The following is a 25,158-nucleotide window of genomic DNA, read 5'->3' on the forward strand; positions in this document are numbered from 1 at the left end:
ATCTAATGCTACCGAGGAATAAACGTATATCCCAAAATGTCCAACTATTTCTTTAATGTTCTTATGGACTGTGCTGTTTTTTCACTTTTGGTAAACTTGAATTCATCGTATATTCCTTTTTGGTTTGCTCTTGTTCCTTCTTTCTGTCATTATTATAGATAATAATGCAGGTACATTTCATGCTACAGCATTAATAGGAAGGGCAAGTGAGAACAATACTCATAGGATCAATCCCTTCAGTCACTCAAAAAAAAAAAAAGACAGTAAAAAATGTTTTTGCAGATCTGTGGAGTTGGTCTTGATTAGAGGAGGAAACATTTTCTCTAGGCCTCGGTGACATGAAGCCCATATTCCCCAGACAGGAATGACATTATAGGATCATTATGGAGTGATTAAAGTATTGACAGTGTATTAATGATGATGATGAAAGCAGGTGTGAATACCATTCATCTCCAGAGGCAAAGATTTGAGTGCTGGCTGACTATCCCACAGGTGCCTTATTAAAATGTAATCATTGCAGGGCTCTTTAGCCATTCAGCTAATGGTGTGGATGAACTCAGGCAATGATGTGGAGTGGGTGCCTTTGAAGTGCCAGATCAGTGTTAAGTCCAATTTTCTGAAGACATCAGAGTAAGACATCTTTTGGGGGGAAAAAATGAGTGTGCCTCTGCAGTGAATGAAAGTTGACGTCATCGACAGGCAGACAAAGATCTCCGGCACTGACATTGTTGAGCCAGCAGAGGGAGCCATGTCACGTCTGTTGAGGCACTCAGCAACAGCACAAAGGCTCGGCTGCTGCCAGCTGTCTGCCTGTTTGTGACAGCCTTTGAATTTGAGTGCCACCAGACTTTGAAAGGAATTTGTTCTGCTTGAGGACTGCCTTCATATAAAATTCATCAAGTACACACATGCCGTTATTGGTTTGATTGTGAGTCATGATTATGGAATATGTTGTCAGTGCGAAGCCTTTCACAACTCAATTAGGCAAAAATGTGAAAGGACTCCTCTTACATAAAGCTAAAGAGATTATATCATATTTTTCAAAGTGTCTTTTGTATGACACCTAATCAGTTAGAATATTTTGATATTAATAGATGAGGGTAGTGCATGTGGATGTAATAGGCTAAATACTACACAGGAGATATGTTTCCATAGGTCCTTTTAGTTGCTCTAAGGTGAGACTGTAGTTTTTGATAGAACAGCCCCCTCTTATAAAATTGTTTCTACAGGCAGTAAAACACAGCCTTGCTCAATGCATTACACTCAAGCTTTAACTGACCCAGCAATACTGTATCAGTTTGCTGACTCTATGACTCCACCTTTTAGCATGTCGCAGATAACTACCCCAGTGGTGTTATCACAAAGGTACTAAAAGACAACGAGTTAACACACTGAACCTCACCAGCAGCGGTGTCTGTTGTTTCCTGCTTGTGCTTCCATAGACAGGCATTTTGACTTTTTAACCACAGGTGTAACTAATGACATTGGCTCCAATGACATGACTAATAACGGCTCCAGTGAGCCCTGTCACTGAGCCAGCATCAACAAAAGAGCTTCATCACTGCAGACATTTTGGCTCGTCACAGCAGGAGAAGCACAGGTGAAACTAATTTGCTAATGATGGCTTGGTTCCACCGAGTGTCTCAGTAAGCCACAACAGTATGAGCCAGCGTGCACAATACTAGACTCACCTCAGTGGAATGGGCTTGTTATTTATATTATCAGTAACGCCCATGCTTTTTCTGCAGTGACATTCCAAAATGTCTGCTGTGGAAGAAGTCCAAACCAGGGCCCTGCTATTGTTACAACTAACTGCAGTGCAGTCTTGAATAAAATAAAATTAATTGAAATAAGATATTAAAAAAAGAAAATGAAATGAAATGAAATAAGATACAATAAAATAAAATAAATAAATAAAATAAAACAGAATAAAATAAATAATACTAACAATACTACTACTACCTCTACTACTGCTAATGATGATAATAATAATAGTGATATTATCATTATTGTTATTTTATTTGATATAATAATAATAATAATAATTATTTTTATTAGTAGTAGTAGTATGGTTAGTATTATTATTGTCAGTATTATTATTATTTATGCAGCTTTTTAAGCTTTGCACAAAGTACTTTTTAGATTATAAGATTTACAGAGTAAAAAAATAAAAACCCAGAAACCTATATTAGCCCTCCGTTTATGACAAACAATAATTAATAGAATGAGAGCACGTATATCAAAGTGGCTGAGCCCATACATCCATAAACAGATAACAGTAAAATGTGGGTAAGAGCTCATATAAAGCAGTTGAAATTTAAGTAAAGGAAGTAACAACAAAAGATGCCAATATAAGAGATGATCTCATGAGAAATTAATTTAAGACGGATAAATGTCCAAAATATTTTGAGGTGTATATATAAAAAAATTAACATGATGAGGATACCTAGACCACTTTCAATATGTAATGACAATAGAAGGATAATAAAACACCATATAATAGCAGTGCTAAGTGGAGGCCTTTTTGTAAAAGTGAGTTTGAAGGATCTACTTAAAAGCTGCAGTTGAGTCTGCTGATCTCACACTGAGGGAAACGCTGTTTTAAAACCGAGGCTCCGTCGCCGAAACTGGTTTGTGGGACACCTTAAAGGCTTTAATCAGTGAATCTTGGGGCTTGGCCTGGCTGTAAGGTGTTTAAAGTTCCTTAATATAATCTGGAGCCAGACCATGGATGGCCTTATAGGTGATTAATAAAATATTAAATTGTATTTATCTATATTATATTCAAAATAATGGGCAATCAGTGTAGTGAGGTTATTAATACACCTATTATTTTCCTGTCATGACACATAAGAATGTCTGCTATAACAACTGGGTCCCAGATCTTTACTACATGCTGACTCCCAGCTGCTTTTGAGTATGTGGAGTGTAGGCACAAAAAAAATCAATCAAAGCAGACAGTTTCATACTAAACACTGCCAATTTTTGAGTGTGCTGTTACACACTAGTCTCCTATACTGCAATTTAATCTTTGGAAAAGCATTCTGATGTCTCTTTGTGAAGTGGAATTGTCAGTAGCTCTCCAGAGTAGCAGTTTAATTGACACTGATCTGCGTCACACATAGTGTATTATTTCCTGTCAGTATAAAATGGTAAAGGGCCTTGTTCTTGTTTCATCTCACCGCTCTTATAGCGTTGTTTTAGTTTTGCATACTAACTGCTGTAACAATCAGTATATGATACATCCTGTATAGAATTAGTGTGCAGTATGGATAGGAACATGACGTCTTTGAAGCTGTAACAATCCATATTTTTATACAAGAAACTGGATCAAGTGACTGTGTATTGTGAAAGGGGTTTCTTGCAGTGATAAAATCATATGTGTGGAAGCCCTGAAGGCAAGGTGGATTGATTTTTTTTTTTTTTTTTTTTTGCGGAAAATGTTGACTGAAACCTAAGTTTATATTCTATGTATGACATGAATTGTTAGACTCAATATAGCTGTTTTGAGAATGAGAAAGCTTTGCAGAATGAAGCACTCAGTGCACCATACAAAGGGCACTGAAAGTTCACTCAAATGCAGCACAGGTCTACGTTTCCATGCACGATTAAGCCTAAAAGTTTGTCTCCTCAGTAGGAGATAATAAGTCCTATGTAGTCAATATCCCCTGTGAAGGAGATAAACTTTTAGGTTTAAGTTTTGGCCAACATTGCCTGCAAAAATGTTCCACCTTGCCTCTCAGGACGTCTGTACAAATGACAAAGTGAAAACACTATGACAATGTGAAAGAGGTCACCGGCAGTGAGAGTTATCGCCTGAATCTGCAGCTCCCCTCTGTTTTACTGTTGTTGTTTCATCTCACCGCTCTTATAGCATTGTTTTTGGCCGCAGCAGGAAGCTGTTTTAAGAGAAAAAGCTCTTAAAACCCACTGTATGCTACCTGCTCAGCACCAAACAGCAGACAGACACAGGTAGAGACTAGCTGGTAAACATACAGGAGCATTTAGCAGATGGGGGTCTAAAAGGAGAGAGAAAATTGGACTTACATTTTATGAGTGATATTGCTCCATATTTGCTCCAAACAAGTAACTGTTAGTTAACATGTTCGCCACAACCAGTTTGTATTAAAGCACAACTATGTCTGTTTGTGTTTATAGTCTGCTGCTTTCACCTGGCACCCAAATATAGTGTGGCTCCCTTATTATGGATGTGTATTTCTAATATACTGATTGAAGTAATGCTTCCTTGAATGATCACCCATTGTATATTGATGTAGCTGGACTTACTTCACATCAGGAAGTTAACGAAGACTCTGTTTTCTCTCTCCTTCAGAACTATGGAGTGGTCAGCCCACTAGAGGCGCCTGCTGCCCTTAAAGAAAATGGCTCCCCTGTAAGTATCTTTACAGAGGAAATACATCAGTGTGACAATATGTGTGTTTGGTGGCAGGGTAAGAAACTTCAGCCATTGGTCTGTTGCTGTCTTCCTACGTGACCTTGGACTTAAAGTGACACTTACATTTCTGGAAATTTTATGCTTTTCTTTGTTTAGGTTAAAATGCTATTAATAAGCTGATGGCACACTAAAATGTAAGTGAATTCCACCAGAGATACAAACTTATACCCTTCTCATATGGTTCTAAGAAAACGCCCAATGATTGGCAGAGCGTTCTGTCTGTCTTCCTCACGTGGAGGCCTCCAACTGACGTAACTGCTGGCGTAACTGAGCTAAAAAGGGTCAAGATGGTTGCGGAGTTTCTGTTGGACCGGTATTTTTAGTTTGCCTCTAATGTAACACAGGCTATAACGTTATATATGGCAACACAGCATCCAGTTGCTAATGGCTAACATTAGCCTACTGTAGAGTAGCCTCTGAAACATTAACGTTATCTTCCTTGTGCGTTTCCACTTACTAGTAACGTTAACGCTACTATCTAACGTTAGCACTGTAACCTTATTCTAAAACTCATCAGTCATCACTGACTCTGGTTGAGTTTTAAATCTCCAGGGTTGCATTTGACTGTCTTGGTTGTAACGTTACACTCGCCCTCCTCTTCCGTGTATCTAATGTTACCTTGCCAACGCCTATGTCTATCATAGACGTAATCAAGGCTATTCAAGAGAAGGCTGAGACACGGGGTCAAACATGGGGGGATTGCACATGCGCAGCGTAACTTGAGCTGCGATTCTGGAGGGTGACAGTGAATAAGTGCAGACCAGATGTTACTGCGCATGTGTAATCCCCCCAATGTTTGACCCCGTGTCTCAGCCTTCTCTTGAATAGCCTTGGACGTAATGAGGACGTAATGGAGGAGGGGGGAGTAGGCCTTTGGAGGGAGGTGGAGTTGCAGGAGGAGGGGGATGGGACTTTGGAGGGAGGTAGGAGTTGTGGATGTTCAAATTTTTTCTAAGTGCTGTGTGAAATGCAGGAAAGGTAAGAGTTGCTTTAGCTTCATATCCTTCTGAATAAGTGTCAAAATGAATAACGGTAGTAAAAACCAATTGTGTGTGTGTGAGAGCCAAATGTTCACAAGACTTGCTTCTATTTGATGTCAAAATAATGACTCAATTTTCTGAGAACGTAGATGCCAAAATTTAGATGAGTAGATGAATCCATTATACTATCAGTGTCTGGAATAATAACACTATGTCAGTATTAGAGCTCATTATATTTGGTGTATTTCTTAAACTTTTATTTCCCGTCAGTAGGTGAACAACTTGTTAACATACTGTGAGTGTGGTGTCTTGAAGGTTTCCATGAAGTTCTTGACCACTAACAAAGCTACAGAGCTGTTATTTTATGAGTACTTACTTACTTAATTGTCTTCATTGCCTGTGGAACATAAGGCTGAGACTGTCTGCTTCCATCTGGTACTATCTTGTGCAGCATGCTGTGCCTCTTTCCAAGTTAGATGAGCCGTTTTTAGTTCAGAGTTCTGTCGCAGTTCTTCACCAGGTTGTTTTTTGCCTCCCTTATTACTGCTTTCCAGATGGGGTCCGTCTTAAAGGGATAGTTTGGATTTTTTGAAGTGCCGTTATCTGGGGGTATATATCCTTAGTCAGTGTAATACGTATAGTAGATGTCGGTCGGGACACCCCAGTTTAGGGAAGTGGCAGGAGTGCTGACACGGAAGCTATGTAATGAACTGCTGTGGACGGAGGAAACCGGCAGCTCATGTTTTGAGAGATATTAAATCGGTGTTTTTCTCAGTGGAGCCTGGCTTTGAAGAGAGCGATATACCGGTAATAGCCTCAGTTTAGAAATTGCTGTCTGACATTAAGGAAAAGCAGTGAAAATGGTTTAGGTATAGTGTACACTTCGAGTGCTGTTGATATATTTTTTTTTTTTTTAGGAAGGACATCTTTTAGGTAGTACATTTTGCCACTGCCCCCCATCCACAACAGTACACTGCTCAGCTTCTGTGTCTGTATTTCTGCCTGCTTCTCCAAACCGGGGCCATGCTGTCTGACATCTAGTGCACGTGATACACAGACTATGGATAAGTACGCCATACAACCCCACTTCAAAGGATCCAAACTATTCCTATGATGTAGCATATCTTCCAGAGACATCCATTGTGAAAAGCATTATTGTTTCTCATGTCACTCTCAACCACTTGCCAGCACCGTGAGCCGCATAGCAGAACTGATTTATCGTTGCTGTTACATATTCAGATCTTAGTTTATAAGCTGTACTGCTTTGACTTCCAGAGGGTTTGAAAGTTAATGAAAGCCTTCAACTTTTCTATGAGATTGTTTCACCCACTTCTGCCAGTTTTTTTTTTTTTGCTATACCACTGATGTACAGGTGACGTAATTCACCAAAATATGCAGCAATGCACCAGCAAAGACAGGCAAGACAAGAGGAGGACTGCAAGCTACTGAACATGGCTACAAATAGTGCTGGATTTAAAATATTAATAATTTTAATATTGCACATGTTTTATGAGGAAGCAAATAATTCAACACATTGGTTAGAGCTCAAGGATCCACACAATGCACTATGGTGCAACTCTTCAGTGACACAGGTATTTACTGGTCAGAAAAGACCTAACAAAAGACAAATTATGGGAAATGGAGCTGGAATTGGATCCATACTGGGGAGTAGAGGTCAGGATATTTCGGGCTCTCAAGCTTCAATTCCGACCATGTTTTGAAAAATCTGTTTCTTGTGAGTACCCCAATTTTAGTTGTTTGCAATAGTAAATCACCGGAGTACCTGTAAAATGGAGGGATGCTTCTGTCCCTCTGATGTTTGACCCACTGGTGGCGTGAAGGAAATGAGAAAGTGTCTGACACACATAACATCAAAGAAGTATCATGTCAGAAGGCTCCCTCCAATTCCCAGCTGCGATACTCACCCCGGGAGGTTTAGACCCCCCCAGCTGAGACACATTACATGTTGTCTCATGAGCATGTGTGTGCTGATGTGTGTGTCTGCAGTGTGTCCCTCCATGTGTGTATGACTCCTGTCTAATGAATGTGCTGCAGGTAAAAGCTGGAATCCAGGGGAGGGAGTCTGTTGTGTCCCCGCTGACCATCACCGCTGAGAGCGTCACCTCAGCAACCACAACTCAAGTTACCAAGGTAACACCTTATCTGTTCCCATGGTTACTGTTTAATGACTGGAGGTTGAAGTCAGCCCACCACATCTGTATGTTATTGTATACTCTTAAATATGTCTCATCCCTCCTTATCAACATATTGGAGGAGATGACAGAAACAAACAGAAGTGATAGATGTAGATAATTAAATTTTTTATTGACGTGTAAATGACAAGAAAAACAAATATATTTAAGATTCAATTACTACACAATGTAGTGTCCTAAACTCCAGTGATGATTCATTAAAGTTACGTTTTTTTCTATGCAGACTGTGAAAGGAGGCTACTCAGAGACCAGAATCGAGAAAAGGATTATAATCACAGGAGACGATGATGTGGACCAACATCAGGTGAGGAGGAGTATTACAGAAATACTGCAACATTTCCACTGTATGTTCAATAAGTCATAAGGCACAGGAAGCCAATATGTGAGGTTTATGACCTGTGCGTCAATGTTTCATGTCCTCAGGCCCTCGCGATGGCAATCCAAGAGGCCAAGCAGCAGCACCCCGACATGCTGGTGACAAAAGCAGTGGTTATCAGGGAAACAGAGTCTCCCACTGAGGAGCTGCAGCAGCAGCAGGCAGAGGTATTTCTACTGACTCCTATAGTGTTGGCTGTCTGGTCATGTCATCAGAGTGCAGATTACAAGATCACTATTATCTAGATCATGTGCGTTTGGATTAATTACTGAATGGGCCTACCAGACACAGGTCCAGGGCCCACGAGACAGAGGTGTGGACTCAAGTCACATGACTTGGACTCGAGTCAGACTCCAGTCACAAATTTTATGACTTAAGACAACTTGGACTTCACTTTGACTTTAACCTTTTGACTTGAAAATACTTAATTAATTTCCCCCCAAGCCAAAAGACTAAAAAGAATGTTATTTTAAAAGTGTCCCACAAATCAGTTCACTTCCTGAATCAGCTAACATTAGCGCTGTTCATTTCCAGCAAGTTGACGCTTAATTCGTCAGATCCACTTTGTCTGAACCAATCCGACAGCGTTCAATCAAGTTGCAGGAGAGAACCATGAAGAACTAATGTTATTTTGCTGAGCAGCAGTTGGACAAAATGAAACCAACGATCATTTTGTTCCCATACAAATAGTGAGTGGTCGTCAACAAAAAACTGTACTACAGTATGCAAAACATGCAGGTAAAAAATTACTTGTCACTTGCAAAACAATGATTTGGTCCCACCTTTGCTAAGTGTCCCTGAGCCAGAGCCCCTGTTTGAAGTGGCTGTTAACATTTCACATTAAAATGTTGATCAAGGTACTACCAAGATAGAGAAAACAACTACAAGCAGATGCATAACGATCACTAAAGGACAATAAAGACACATTAAAGACACAAAACATCAACAAGAAGGTACGAAATGACTACAGAGACGCAAAATGACCACTAAGTGTCTTATACATGTAGGAGGGCCTTTTACACCTTTGTGCTCGGGGCCCAGTGTCTCTTTTCCATCCATTTTCATGTGTGATGATAAATGATTTTTGTGTTGTTGTCTTGTTGCAGTCCTGATCGGCCATGGTGGCTCCTGAGACGGGGGGACAGGAGAGGATCCTCCAGCTGTGTGTCTCCTGCCCCGCCCCCGCAGTACGCCACCACCCAGATACGAGGACTCTCTACCCCGCCTGTGTAAACGCCGACACGAGAACAGACTGCATTCCATGAAGCAGTAGACCTCCACTCCTGTCCCTTTAGACAAACCAACTGTGACTCGGCCTCTGACCCAACCCGGCCTCCCGGCCCATCCCAGCCCTCCACCTCCTTACGAAACAGGAAACGTCTTCTATTGGACGATTTACCACTTGGTTTAAGCAAGTGGGGCGATGCAAGATTGAAAGTGAAGCCCGGCCAGAGCTATTTGATTTCACCTCTGTAAGAGTCATTTGTCTGGAACTTTACTTCCATATTATTTAATCGAATACATTTTGACTCCTTTAACCCTAAACACAACCCCGTAGCCTCAACACCCTTCCCTCACAAATTACTTGTTTCAGTTGTAAAGCCACCAAACATCTGTCACATATAATATGAATAAGGTATAAGAGCAGAGGAGGGTTGAGTTGAAGGATGGGGACAGTGCTGGTGGTGGGGTGGGGAGGTTGGAGCAGAGTGGCAAGAGGCAGCCTTTTGCTCGATGTTGCCACCTCCTGGCTGTGACACCCTCAGTATAATCAACAGCTGTCTTATTAGCTTTTTACATTTTTATCTATAGAGGATCTAATTTATGTCCAGTGTTTGCTTGTTTATGAAATATGTATAATATCAGATGATTATAATCTGCATGATTCAATTAAAAAATAGCAGAGGGAATGAAAAAAAACATACACAGACATATCTACATTTGAAATCCATAAGAGATGATGGGACTGAGCACCAAGGAGAAACTGTATAAATCACTGGGCCGATGAGTAGTGGACACATGATGGAGTCCACTGAAGAGGGACAGTTGCGTGACACAGCTGGAGCTCTGCTTTGGTACCAGTCTCCAACATACACTGTCCTTGTCCCATTCCCCCCGTTCACTGTTCTCATTTTGTCGTCAACTTGCCATCTACCTAAAGAAATGCTGGTCACACGTTTTGGGCACAGTTATAGGATTTTTAGAGATATTTTAATATAAATGATGTTTTATCTAATAAGTTTCAGAGATGTGCTGGTATGTTTTCATTTGATTTTACTGACTTCCATCATGAAACAGAGTTTGTATGTTATTCTTGTGTTTTGGACGTTTCAGTCTTATAGTGTGAACCCACTCTTTGTGAAAGAGCTTTATTTTCTTTGTGCTGTCACTTTGTAAGATCTCCATTGAAACACAGCAAGTTAATCAGAGAGGTCTAGAAAGGAGTTGTGATGCAATGAGGAGAAATGCAATGAATTGAGGGTTTTTATGTGTGTTGCCTGTGTGCTGTTCATTCAACATTTAAAATAATTTGTGGTTTAAAAAAATAATCAAAGCAGCTTCAAACAGCAACTTCAGAAACAAACTGAAAAATTAATTTTCCAGTTTCAAATCATGTGCATGTTTACAAACACTGGCTGAAATGTTCAAAACCACAAGATTAACATGGGTACTTTTATGTTTTCTGTTGGATTAACTCTTTTAAGTTATGCTGTATGAGTTTGTAATTGTATTTATAGGAGTGGTGAATGTGAGGCCCTGTGCTTTCTCCTCCCTGTTCCCCCGACAGACAAAGCCGAGACTCATAGTGTGACACACATGAAGCGCCGTCTATCCACAAAACCTGTTGGCCCGTCACATGACATGTATCCTTTAATAATATACTATGCATCACTTATCATACATAAGAATCCCTCTGATGGAGCCTGACCCATGTTAGCCGTGTTGCCGTCATTGTTAACTTTGTGCTACTGTTAACCGAAGCAGTGAAGCGCACTGCCTGTGAGATTTGCAATAAGCAGCCATTATTCTTATCCTCTGTCCTCTAAAGGGAGAAAACTGTGAACTCTCATGTGTACCGAAGCGTAACCAAAACCTATAACACGGAGTTAGTGATATTCAAAGGAGCTTTTCAAACACTTGTGGCCATGGCTTTGTCGCCCTCGTCGTCGAATCCTCCCGTCCCGACTTGAAACTGTCGACCTGCTGTTTGATGTGTCTGAGGAAATGAGATCCCCCAAACTGATTATTTGTATATTCTATTTTATTTTATTTTCTGGTCATATGACACTGGACTGTTGTGAAGGCACTTGGCTTGCAATGATAGCAGCACATACTGTAAACTGTTGGGAAAAAAATGACCTATCTTTGCTGTAGAATTGGACACACTACTGATGGAAGAGAAACAACTGTAGGCATCAGGAGAGGCGTTGTGTGCTGTGGGCGAGGTGGTGAGTTGAAGGATGGAGGGCCTGTATTTATATATAAATATCCATACTTCTGTGTATTATCCTGTAAACTATGTAGAAACTGACAGGAGCAGGGATGTGTTTTAAGTTGAGGCAGTAAGTATAATCCGAAGGACAGCATGAATGGGTGCCTTATGTTTGCTGTTATCAGAGCAGGAGCTAGTTATCAGTGCTCTGCTGAAAGTGCTGTTAATCACCACCAGACAGATGTAGAGGCGACCTCTCCTCTCCGTCCAAGGTGAAGAGGAGCCGTCTTGAAAGTGAATTACTGTCTTGTAAAGAATGTGACATTGAGCGCGGAGACGAAGAAGTCTCTTCAATTCCGATCTGTTGAGTCCTCAGCGAGATGAAAACATTTATTGGCCCCATTAAGGTAGAGAACTGGCATAGTTCAGATTATGGATATGAGCTTTTTTTTCCCTCCGTGAAGAGCATCAAAACTGCTCCGCTCTTTATCCTCCACCTTCAATTCTCCACTGCCTTTTGCTCTACATTCCCCTAGTGCTTGGTGGTGTGTATTTGCTGTATTTGCATTCAGTCTAAATGGAAAACATACATGCATAAATAAATGTCTCAGTATGATTCAAACATTGTCTCTGATTCCAAAAAGAGGGGAGAGGGATTTAATTTTGATCAGTTACCTATAATGAAGAACTTGGGGAAAAATGTATTCTTATTTACTTAATTATATGGCTTTCATATCTTAATAATTCATCATATGTAATAAATTGTTTTGTAATATAAGAGGAATGGATGGTATTGTTATTGTAAGGAAACAAAAGGAAATATACCTTGTTTTGTACTGCCATCTTATGGACAAAATCAGCACATATAACTGGGGTGCAAATTTTAAGAAGTTATTTTTGAGCTGTTGGTGCCATCTAGTGCATTTTCTGCTTCACTTCACTTATAAGTACTTGCACATTAACAGAAAATACAATAGTTTTTCATATTATTAATGGTCAGAAAAAACTATACAGGAGATTTACTACTTTGACCACTTTTCTTGAAAGGTGCATATCACAGATTTTGCACATCAGGATCAGTTCACTAGTCATGAGGAGTATTTCTACACCTATGAAAGCAGCAGTATAATGTGTTCTGTGGCTCTGCACAAGCTTTATCAAGTCTGAGGAAATAACCCCTGATGATGTCATACTGGATTATCCCAGGCTGACAACACATTTTTAACAGAAAGCCTTTTGAGTTTGTAAACTGTGGTCATTTACAATGCAGAGAGAGTCTAACCATGAGATGGCAACATGTTGCATCATAGGAAGTACAGTGGCACCCCAGGGTGGCCACATGGGGCCACTAAAATTCTTGGGGTGACATGCCAGAACCAAAAGCCAAAAGTTGATTATGCTGGTGAAGTATAAGCTCGTTGAACTTTTAGTAAGGAGAATTAAGGAATCACATACTGATATACTTTGGTTTTTTATTTCACAGTAAATATGACTAATTGTCTGATGTGCATAGACTTATAGGGGTACAGTTTTTACATTCTGAGTTCCACAACAGTGCTGTTTTATTGTGTTATGTATCTATACGTTCTTCAAATAGGCTGGCTGTACTTGACCTTAAAAGGACAGTTATACACCTTTAATTTAAAGGGTAACATTGTTTTAAGGAACAATACAATATTGGGAACAAGCATTTCTCAAGATTTAGAAGAGACCTGTGGGTACCCATAGAACACATTTTTATTCAGAAATCTCTGAATCAAAGAGTTCAAGGGAGCCCTTTGAAAATGGCCATGCAAGCTGTTCCTTTGTCAAAATTTAGCCCACCTTGGGAGCCTTATTAACCTTCTTTTTTGACAAGCAATGCCGACATAATATAATCTTCTGAAATAAGACAACCTAAGACATCCTTTAGTACTACTATCTCCATGCTAGCTTAAAGAATGAGTGAATGACAGCCGCTTAAAGCACTATTGTTGGCCTCCTAGCAACTGTATCAGGGCCGTGCACACCCTGGGCTTTGCTGCTTCAGTTTTGACCATTGCCACACAAAATGACTGGAGTACACCTTTAGTAAATGGTAAATGAGTATCTACCTCCCTTAACTGACTGTGAAATTCATTTATTTTTTTGCCATTTAATTATTCTGAACAAATGCCATGTCCAGAGGAAGATTATTTCTATATGCCAGTTCTCACATAGGTCACATGTATTGACGGACGGACCAACAGAGCTTGACATTGTTCTATAAATCAATAGTCTTTATTAACACAGTATAAACAACAAACAGCAACAGAGGAAACCCTCATGTAGAGCGTATATGGACAGTAGACCCAGTACATCGCAGAAGGGCTGACTGAGACAGAAGCATAGACATGGAGCTGATAGACGTGGTTCAGATTTCATGGTACACATACAGTATACACAAACCTATCGGATGCATGGACCTTGCATGTTCCTAAAGCCATTCAGTCGGTTTGCAGATGGACAGAAGATAGAGGACAAAGCACAGTCATGCTGAGCAACAGTTAGCTACAGTATGAAACAGAGTTATTACATAAAAACCAAGTAAATCATCTCTTTAGAAAGGTTCTTTTATATAAATGATTTGAAGTGTACAAAACAGTATATTACACATCTTTGATGCATGATTCTGAGCAAGACCCAGTAGCCTACAGCACACTTCCCTTCAAAGTACAAACTACTTAACTGGATTACAAGCTACATACAGACTGCACTGTACGTCTGTAGCACAGCAGTCCCACATGGCATCAGGAGACTATGGGAAAAGGAAAAGATCAGCAGCATTGTCTTTTAATAAGAATACACACCTATAAAAATGCACCAGGCCTCATATATTGCCAATATCCCATGCGAAACAGCGGAATGCCATTCAAACTAACCTCGGTATCCTCAGCATTGCACAAAGGATGCTGCCCCCCCCCCGATCCCAATCACATACAGTATCTATCAACACAGCAGCATGTAAACATCACCGCGGCTGCTTCATAGTTCTATGTTTCTAATGTTTTTGATATACATGTGATAAGTTAAGGCTCTTTAAGGACCTGAGGATTTTGAACATATGATGAGGCACACAGAAGGCAAAGAATAGCTCTAGACACAGGGCTAACTGAAAGAATGAGGAGCATGAGACAGCCACAAGGGTCCGGTCACCAGTGCAGTTCAATGGCCAAGGTCGAGGAACCCAGGGGAGATGTTCTCCAAAACAGCATGCTGCTATTTCTGGTAACAAGGTCAGTAAATATCACATGGATGGCTTTAAGGACCCCATCGACTTTTTGGGAATTCTTTGTCACCAGTGGCGGATTTTGCTATAGGTGACACAGACAGCCTCTATGGCACCACAAAGAGCCCCCCACCCCCCAGAAAAAAAATAAATATATATATACATATTTTTTTATTTTATTTTATTTTTTGAAAGAAATTGAGGGGAAAATTATCCAAAGATCTAATGATAATGCTAACAGTTGGTCTGTAGACCTGGCAATGCAGTTCACCTAAATTTTGTTGGGGGGTGTTGCCAGGGACACCAGTTTTGCTCAGTGCAGCACTGTTTGTCACCTCCCCCAATATGACTGACATCAAAAACATGGCATGTGAATGCATTTACATAAAGCATGTTAAAGGACAAGTTTGGCATTTATTTTACATGTATGCTGACAGAGCTATTGATTGCTGTCATCATTTATTCGTCCATGAAGCAATCCCTATGCACTTATAATGTAATTTACAGTTCAGCGGAAGCCAATAATAAACTTCAGAATTCTTCAATTAACAAAATCAAGTTGGTATCTTTGTATAGTTCGTAGCGTAGGTTTATTGTGATTGTATCATCCTAGCAACAAACTTACAGGACACATCCTGCTGCTAGGTTGCAGCAAGAAAGCATTTGAAAGAACACAATTAGGGGATTTTGTATGAAAACTAGAGTCACCGCCTCGCAGTTGTATTCCTCCACAAACCGATCAATTTGCAGTTACAGTTTACATTAATAACTTTAAAAAGCATGGATGCTTCGCAAACATCAATTCAGTATCTGACCAAAAGTCTCCCCTTCTGTTCCTGAGATATGACGCTGAGTAATGGCCAGGAAAATGTTTTTGTAGAACATTATGTTGTCACATTGAAGTTGACCTTTGACCTTTTAAATTAAAAAAAATGTCATAACTTCATCATTTTATTCTATTAGACATGTGACATTTGTGTGAAAAATTCCTGATTTATGGCCAAAAACATGTTTTGTGAGGTCACAGTGACCTTGACCGTTGACTTTCAACCACTAAATTCTAATCAGTATATTCTTGAGTCAAAGTGGAATTTGTGCCAAATTTGAGAAAAATCCCTCAAGGCCTTCTTGAGTTATTGCCTTCATGAGAATTAGATGGATGCAAGGTCACACTGGCCTTGACCTTTGTCCACCAAAATCTTATCAATTTATCATTACGTCCAAGTGGACATTTGTGCCACATTTGGAGGAATTCTCTCAAGATGTTTTTGAGATATCACATTCACAAGAATGGGACAAACTTAAGTACAGACAGACGTACATCAAAAAACGTACAACAAAAGACGTACAACAAAAAAAGGTGAAAAAGCTATTTGATTTTGCTAACTCAGACGGCTAAAGCCTCATGTTAGCCACATCTTGCGCAGTGCAGTCATACTATAAAGGGCCAGTATGGACAGGAGGAATAATTATAATGACTCATAACTCAATTTACATATGGAATGTGAATATTGCATTAAAACAAACTATCCTATACGGTATTAGCGACAGTTAGCATTATTTGATGAATGTGCACAGCCTGAAGCTAGTATTGTTTTCTCTTTTTCTCATGAGATATAAAAAGAAAACTTTAGAGTGAACTTTTTTGAAAACATTAAAGATGGCTAACTTCATTCAGTTTGCTAAGGCTAACACTTGACCAGTATGGTAAAGCATTAGCATATGCTGTCTGGAGACAGATCATTTTAAATGCTGATCCTCTCTTCACCTGCAGCACTTGATGAGATGACCAATAATGACAAACACCCATGTCGATGAAGTCCTTCGAGTGAAATATTTGTAAAATATTGCAGAAACAGAAATGCAGAGATGTAACAGTTAACAGTTAACAGTTCATTCACTTGAAGAAAAAGAAACCACTTCAGTCTGTTAGAACCAAAGTTACAAGTATCATCTTATTTTAGAAGATAAAAGGTGCTCCTTCAAATCACATTCTTAACCTCCAGACTGGAAAATTTGATGATGTTATTTGCCATGCACTTAATTGTTCTCACCCCAGTAAGCCCAGACTGACTTCAAATTGATTAAGGAAAAAAAAATCTATAAAAAGCTCAACATGTCATACAAAAAGATGCATATAAGACATTTTTCTCTTTATTTTATTTTTTTCTTATGAAAGCTGCTTTGGTAACAACATAGTCACGACATCGCTCAATCTCCTTTACTTAGCCTGGGTGCTGAAGGGGACTCGTTCCCTGTCATCTCAATGGCATGTTTTGTTTTTTTTTATTTCTTCCCTCTGCCTCTAAAATCTAAATGAATGGATCTAGTTACACCAGAGTGGGCTGTGTTTGCGTTCCGCCGTGGAGCTGTCTTCACATCAGATGCAACGTCTGCTGGGAGCTGTTTGTCATAAAGATGTCCGGGCTGTGAAAGACAGTGCTATTGTACTGAGGGCTGATAGAGTGGAGACCTTGGACGCTGAGCCGACTGCGTTTGGGCCTGAAAAGGTATTGAAAAGAACAAGGCTGTTAGTCTGCTCGCTGTGGGGGGAAAGAAAACACAGACTTTTTGGCATTTCATTTCTTGTATCAGCCGCCTCTCTAGCCTGCTTTAGTAATTACAAGCTGAAAACATTCATTTCCAAAAAATGCTTGAGTTATTACTTGAGCAGCGGAATGAGACACTGAAAGTATTCAAAATAAATTGCTCAACTTTTCGTGCAACGCTTGCATTATGGTGTCACGTAGAGGCCGTAATTACACAAATGTCTCATGTAGCACATTATTTCCCCACTCTCTCTGCTCCTTTAGAGTCGATGATAGCTAATCTGTTCTGGCAAGACAGCAGCAGGGGAGTGGATTATTCAGCTCAGCCACGAGAGAGGCACTAACTAGCTCTCCACTGACCTGGTAGCCTTGGGATAGTGATCTGCCTGCTACTGCTGCCTTCCCCTCCCTCTCCAAATGGCTTTATCTGGATGATATAATCCTCGTCAGTAGGCAAAGCGAGCTCTACAGAGGTCGTGTTGGTTTCCATGACGTTGGGGCGACTGTGTCGATTCTTCTTGTACAACACCTGAGGACGAATGGTTCAAGTCAAAATTCAGGCACAGAAGCAATAGCACCAAACACCATTTTCTGATAAAACCAAGCGTCTGAATGCTTACTTTGTAACCAGTGACCTCTGACTCATTCTCAAGAGCTTTGACCTGCTCCCAGTTCAATATAATCTTGGAGTTTGATGTGTTCCACATCACTTTAACTGGCGGCTGACTGGGTGCTGAGAGCAGAAAAACACATTATTCACCTCAATGAAAAGCTGCACAGTGGCAGAGAGTGAGTTATAATTAGATCTGATACTTACGGGGTTTTTTGGTGGTAACGTTGACCGTGGTGCTGGGAGGACCCGTCCCTGCAGTGTTATACGCCCTCACTGAGATGTAATATGTGGTGCTGCCTTTCACCCCGCGGATAATAGTAGATGTTTGATTTCCTACAGTCTTTTGCACACTGGCCGTGTCTTCCCTTTCACTTCTACTCCAGTACCTCAGCTGAAAAGCAACAGGGCACAACCGCAGACGTGAGCTCAGAAGAGAAAAAAACCAGGACAGACACTTTAAAAGCTTTCTGTTACACCCTGTCAATGAAGTGCAAACTGGAAACAGAGCGATGTGAACTCAGCTGGACGGAAGATGTGTACTGGTCTGAAAACAAGCTTCAGCAGCGTGTCACCTCGTGTACCTTTTGCTCACCGTGAGCTACGTGCCTCCGTTGTGCTCATCAGACAAGTGTCATGGTTTAACTTATGTGGTAAAGACAGGGGTCAAATATGCAAAAAAGAAAATAAGAAAAAAAAAAAGGAAAACGAATAAGAATCCTCAAAAATCCCCTGCCATCAACTTCCACTGATAACAGATTTTCTTTGTCACCCCGCTTGTCAGGGCTGAAATAGCTGGCACGCTTGACAGCACAAATATAATTTGTCTTTCCTCACAGGAACGGTTTGCTCAGGCCCTGCTCCTCTGTTGACTTTGAGTGGTCAACAATTTATAATTCTGGCACTTTATGCAGTCCTTGGATGAAAACAGCGCCTTTGTTCCCATCTTGGATTTCAATAATGAGCGGAATTAAAATGACAAGAACTAACTGAGCGCAAAGCCAGTGTCTGAAACTGCTTTGTTGTGTGGATTAGAAGCTAAACGTTCTATCCCTTAGAGTATTGCATCAGTACGCTAATCAGGGTGGTTACAGTACTTAGGTAAACAACAAGAGAAACACAACTAAACCCACAGGCATGGGACTAGGCTGGACCATTATGCATGCAGCAAGCTATTATCTCCTATGCCCAAGGTGCATGAGCCTGAAACACTCATCAATAATAGAAGAGAACAAGATTCAACAGCAGTTGCCATGTGCCTGCGCACGCACGCACATATACTCACACGCTTGCATCCAACATAAGCACACACACACACACACACACACACACACACACACACACACACACACACACACACACACACACACACAAACAAGGTATTTCATTTTAGCTCACCTCATAGCCCAGGACTCTTTTTTTGCTGGCATTCCAGGGCAGAGCTTTCCACGAAACTTCAATCTCGGATGCAGAGAGGCTCTTGGCGCGGACCCTGGTGGGAGCTCGGCCAGGCTCTGGAGTTAATGTATAAAGACTCTGAATGATTTTAAAAGTAACACTGAGCTTTGATGACCCCTCAAAGCGGCAACATCAAAACTGTTTCAAAGCTATTTCTTTCATCCGAACAACAGAGCGAGGGAAGTATGGGGAAGACGTCTGCAAGTGCTGATAGAAGAACGCTGGCTGCAAGATCACTGCTGCTGCTGTTTGTACCCTGCATGGATCTAGTCATGTACTCATGCATTTACAGTGGCTGAGCAAGCAGAGCTACTCCACTACACGTTGTGAATGACATTAAATTATACGCACCTTCTTCAGCAGAGTAGATAGTAGTAACCGGTCCAAAAGGCCCTTCCCCCTCATTGTTGTAAACCCCAACCTTCACATGGAAAGGCGAGAAAGGCTGAATGCTCTCATTTTTAAAGACGTATCTGGATGCTTCAGCGGATGGTACGGCAGCCTGCATCCACCCCGTGGCTCCATGGGGTCGAAAAGCTACAACGTAGCCAAAACCTGGTCCATTTTGCAGCTCCTCTGGAACTGGCTGCAGGAAAAATCACAGCTTATATTAAGACTAAATTCCAATGCATTTTTGTATATAATTATTCTCTGTGTATTTGTTTAAAACTCTCTATTCATCACTTTGTTAATGAATTAACTTTGTAATTCATTAATACAATGCATTTTTGAAAACTTAAGACTAAACATCAAGATGAAAGACATAGCTTTCAATTTTTGAGGCAATGCTTTGCCTCAAATAAAACATGCTGTACCCACAGAAACTATTACTGGACACATCCATTACACAGAACAGTGCACTCAGCATGATACCATAAACTCAGCTGTTGTCCAGACTGATAACATGCCTCATACATTTATAGCTGCAGACTTTCCATTCTAGTGGATAAACCCACCCTCCACTCTGGTTCACTAATAGATACATGCTCACATAAAAAAAGCACTTCATTTCTTCATTCTCTCTCAGCTCTGCTAGATATCTCAACTCTGGGTCAGTACGGATATGGCTACTTTGGTGAGCCTCTGAATTTCTATGAATATTTTATGAGTGTTTTTGGATTGGTCAAAAGCTTTTGATTAGATATCTGTACTATTTTACCAACACATAATATATATACATAATACCCTCAATGGAATCAATTACAAAATGCTCTCAAATTATATATTATGATCAGAAACAATTTATAAATGTAAATGTATGAACTTATATAGTGGAATTTACTTGTGAGGTCCCACAGGGATTGATTCTGGGACCTCTATTGTTCCTTATTAAAATGAATGACTTAATAACTGCATCTCCGTCTGTTTCCATTTCTTTGGTGATGACCCTAGTTTGTTTCTTTCATGTAAACTTTTTTCCACACTTATTTCCAAATAGATTAAATTGAACTTTCTTTAAATGCTAATAAATCTACTTTCATAATATGTTTTGCTGAAAAACAAAAGAAACATTGAGTTGGAAAATCATATTCATTTAGTTTGCAATAATATAAGAAAATCGATTGGTAAAAGTAAATAAAATGAGTAGTGCTTCTTTCACCTATGTTTATTAACACCCCTACAGTTTTTTTCCATACTTCACATATTCTATTGTCTTGGCTGGAATCAATGACTGTAAAATAGGACACATATGGCTGCTGCCATCTTGCACTAGTAATATCATTTGAACCAGAATCTGTGCAGTAGTGATCACCGTGGTATGGAGTTCCCACTCATACATCCGTGTGACCAATTGTGAGCAGCGCCAATGATCGTGAGTGCTTGAACGTCAACCCCCTTTTTTATAACATCAAATAACTAATTATATTTTAAAAAATGAACACTTAAACATACATCAGCATGATAAGAATGACCTAAAATGACAGAAACTATCTTTGGGGAAAATTAATTTGATGTTAACTTTAGTTTATTGCAGCCAGCCACCAGAGGGCAAGATGTTTAGCTACACTTTTGGGAAGCTGCCATGTCATTCATCTTTATTATATAGTCTATAGCTGGAACTCCCACAGACCTTTATAAGCTCCTTTCTTTACAATAATAATTGTGAGACGTGTTAAATCTGGCCCGTCTATCCCTGCTGCACTCTTCCATGGTTTGAATGTCCTTTCTATTTGCATACATGTAACAAAATTCACTAATCCACATTTATATATTGTGGCTTTCTTTCTCCCAGTGATTGACATATCTATGTATGTTGTGTATTATTGGCACGTTTTTTTTTTTTTTTCTATTTTAGTTTGTATGCTGTACAAATGTATTTCATTTTTATTCTATTAGTTTCCTGTGTTTTATTACATGCACAACTGAACTAAACTTTCCCTCTAGTGCCAACATCAAGCCAATATTTGAACCCTGTTATTATCCAATGCATAGATTGCTGAGGGGTTAAACCCAATTTTGCATACAGTGATAACCCCACCGCCACCCTCGGGACAAAAGTTACATTTTTAGCCCCACCACAGGTAACACATTAAACTTATAAGTTAAAATTAAAAATGCAACACTGCACCCCTGCTTTTATGTCCAAAGGAAAATGCCTCAGGAATTTTCAGAGCTGAGGCGGAGTTGGAGCTCTGTTAAGCAGAAGTTAGACTCTAATTGAACTCTTGCATATTGAAACATCAACACTGATTCTGTAAAACGTTTCACAGCGGGGGCTGATGATTTTGAGCAGCCCGAATAAATATAAGCTTTTGGAGCTGAACTGATATGCAGGGGCTTTGTAGGAAAGAAATAGAAAGACAGAAAGAAAGAAAGGGAAAACAATTTGAAAAAAGAAGTCGGGACTTCGAAGGAACCATTGAGTTTAATTATCTTATTGAAACCTCAAAAGCATTTTTCTCTCCCCTAGGGTGACAGCAGCAGTTATTGCCTCTCTGTTCTTAAAAATGAAATGCCATACATTAAGCCGTTCCGCTTAATGAAACAGAGGCCTGGATCCACAGAGAATAATGACGTCTGGCTCCCTCCTCCATGGGTGAGGGGGTCCCGAACAAGCTTGCTTACCTCCCATGTGATGACTAATTCCGAGCGACTGCCACCGCCTCCACTCACATTAGCTGGTGTGACCTTCGGAGCTGGAGGAAGAAGACAGATCAGCTTAGCCCTGTTGACTTCACACTGTGCTGAGAAGGCACATGTAATCATTTTCCATGTTGCTATTCCCAAACAGCAGAGAGAGTCAACTTGCTCACATATTTGAACTTCAACATCCAGAAATCCTGGAAGATATCAGCAAGCTACTCGCAGTGTATTTGCTGCTGTAGCCAGCCTGTTATGCTTTTAATACCAAAAGATATCAAAGGGAGCAAGACATAAAGACACACAAATGATCTTACCTTGATGAATCAAGCTCTCTCTGGGTACATTGCCATTACATTGCTTTTTATAGATGATTAGTAGTACTAAGTACCAACAATTTATGGAAACTTCATGTGAAGTATTGTTTGACATTTAAGATAATATGCTTGCCAAGTGTTAGAGCTACAGTTTAAAGACTGTATACCTGGTGTAGCTCTGTCCAGAGGTAAAAAAAAACATATGCCTAGAATTTTCTAGAAAATACTAAACTATTCCTTCAAGGAAATAATGAAATTAAGTTAATTATGTTTGTTTGAGAAGGGAAGAACAAACAAACGGGACACACACTTTTTAGGAGGCATAAGAAAAGTTTTCTTTTACGCTCATGCAGTACATACAGGTCCCCTTTGTCCTTGCTTGTTTCGATGGCTTGCTGGGCTCGCCGGTCCCAATGCTGTTGCTTGCCAGGACTCGAAACTCGTACTCCACCCAAGGGCTCAGGTCTATTACTGTAGCTGTCAGCCGGTGGCCCCCCACCACCTCAGGAACTGGCATAAAACACACAGTGCCCCCTTCAGTATCAAAAAACTTTGCGTGTGTGTGTGTGTGTTGTATGTGTGTGTTTGTCAGCTTAGCATCAGCTGCAGTATGTCCTCCAGGCTGACAGGCCTGGTAGGACTCCACCACAGGTACACAGGACAGGTGTAAATCCCACACAAGGTCATATAATGCACACACTAACTCAACAAACAAGGCAACAATTAGGTCAGCAAAAATGATCAAGGTCATGTCCATATATCGCACAATATTGACAGTGTTGGTTTTAATAAGAAAATCACTACTATTTTAACCAACATGATGTCAGGATAAAAAGCAGGGTTTTCCCCTACCATTGTACAGGCTGTTTTCATGCATTGCTTGTATGTATACCCAGGAAAAGTAAGGCACATATTAGTATATAACCCATGTAGTCGGGAAGTCTACAATCTCATAGCCAATGGGTTGTTGTGAGTAAAGAAGGAAGTAGTATATTGAGTAAATAAAGGAGGCAGGTTGGGGTGGTGGATGGGTCAAACAACACAGGACTTTCCCCCAGCAGACCAGTCTTTGAAACCATGCAAAACTAAGTGAATGCTGTGTTATTTTTTAGGTACATCATTAGCATGTTTCTTTTTCTTAACCTAACCTACACAACTTGCCGAAAGATGCCCAACCTAGGTAACCTTACATTGAGTACTTAACTTTACATGATGTACTGAACATCATTTTCGGGCCGCTAATACGTTAGATATCATGTGAAACATGTGGATACTTTACAGTACTACTGTAAGACCTGAGCGAACACCTGAGCCAAACGAACAACAACAAAAAAAACCTGCACAAAGACACGTTTGCTATAATTTCTGTTCACACTATTTCTGCTCGTCTCTCATGCTCGGGGCTCAGCTCCTCGAAACATACACACACACACACACACTTATTCATTTATCTTTTCATTTTCTGTATCGGCTTGTCCTGTTGAGGGTTATGGAGGTGCTGGGGCCTACCCCAGCTGAAACTGGGCGAGAGGCAGGGTACACTTACCAGACTATAACAGGGCTGACACATAGAGACAGACAACCATTCACGCTCAATTTAGAGTCACCAATTAACTTAACCTGCATGTCTTTGGACTGCGGGAGGAAGCCGGAGAAAGCCAACAGGTTTGAGCCAGGAACCTCTTGTTGTGAAGCAGAACAGTGCTAATCACTGCTCCACCATGCCGCCCTTTTCATAAAGGGTATTTACATTTTTTCACATTCCAAAGTCTGATTATTCTCAGGAATTAAGTTTATTGCTTTTTGAAAGGGTGTGCATGGATTTTTATAATAATACAACTATTTTATCAGTAGCATAAAATGGTCTTAAAACAATAATTCATTGCAATTCCTTTTGGGACAATATATCGTCCCCCAAAAGCAGTTATCATGACAGGCCGAGCAACGAAACAGGAGAATCACGAGAAAGAAATACAGTGACTATTAACTTTCTAATTTGACATTTCTTTGGCTTTGTAGTAAGATGTGTGACGCACGAAATACAGACATAAAAGAGAGAGGATTTCACCAGAAATGACAAGAAGTCAATTCATTCCTTTGAAGGTGGAGCTCTGTCTACCTGCAAGGTCATAATGTAGTTCTGTTTCAAATGTATGATCCTGACATGGTAAATCAATGAGGCCAGTAAAACTATCTGAGATCAAAGTGTCCTTAATTCACAGAAATGTCAATAGAACAAGGTATACAGTGCGGCATAAATGCACATTATACCAATCATGCGTGAATGCTGAGCCCCATTAAAGAGGATGTGGGGAAAAATTACACCAGCACTATCACTTAACTACACTATCAAATTACCGCCTTGGCAACAAGCTTCATCATCAGGATGAGAGCCACGTTTCAGGATTCCCAGGAGTCCGATAAAATGGCGGTCAATG

General features: G+C 40.2%; 2 protein-coding genes across 3 annotated transcripts in view; one reads left to right on the forward strand and one right to left on the reverse strand.

Annotated features, from left to right (window-relative positions):
- The window catches only part of LOC126386419 (protein 4.1-like), a 109,673-nt gene extending 97,456 nt beyond the window's left edge, over window positions 1-12,217 (forward strand). The window contains exons 21-25 of one of the 2 annotated variants that reach the window (XM_050038753.1): window positions 4,334-4,393; window positions 7,492-7,587; window positions 7,873-7,953; window positions 8,073-8,192; window positions 9,132-12,217. In XM_050038753.1, the coding sequence (XP_049894710.1) occupies window positions 4,334-4,393; window positions 7,492-7,587; window positions 7,873-7,953; window positions 8,073-8,192; window positions 9,132-9,137 (363 nt within the window). In that variant the 3' untranslated portion in view covers window positions 9,138-12,217. The remainder of the gene's footprint in view (window positions 1-4,333; window positions 4,394-7,491; window positions 7,588-7,872; window positions 7,954-8,072; window positions 8,193-9,131) is intronic. The other variant, XM_050038754.1, reaches the window with a different exon arrangement.
- A 1,484-nt stretch (window positions 12,218-13,701) lies between these two features.
- cntn4 (contactin 4) overlaps window positions 13,702-25,158 on the reverse strand; it is a 222,764-nt gene continuing 211,307 nt past the window's right edge. The window contains exons 16-23 of the mRNA XM_050038775.1: window positions 23,081-23,230; window positions 22,389-22,459; window positions 19,674-19,908; window positions 19,263-19,378; window positions 18,072-18,258; window positions 17,875-17,987; window positions 17,615-17,783; window positions 13,702-17,207 (exon numbers count right to left, since the gene is read on the reverse strand). Coding sequence (XP_049894732.1) covers window positions 17,116-17,207; window positions 17,615-17,783; window positions 17,875-17,987; window positions 18,072-18,258; window positions 19,263-19,378; window positions 19,674-19,908; window positions 22,389-22,459; window positions 23,081-23,230 — 1,133 coding nt within the window. The 3' untranslated portion in view covers window positions 13,702-17,115. The remainder of the gene's footprint in view (window positions 17,208-17,614; window positions 17,784-17,874; window positions 17,988-18,071; window positions 18,259-19,262; window positions 19,379-19,673; window positions 19,909-22,388; window positions 22,460-23,080; window positions 23,231-25,158) is intronic.

The sequence above is a fragment of the Epinephelus moara genome, chromosome 24 (genome assembly GCF_006386435.1).
Source record: "Epinephelus moara isolate mb chromosome 24, YSFRI_EMoa_1.0, whole genome shotgun sequence".
Taxonomy (NCBI): domain Eukaryota; kingdom Metazoa; phylum Chordata; class Actinopteri; order Perciformes; family Serranidae; genus Epinephelus; species Epinephelus moara.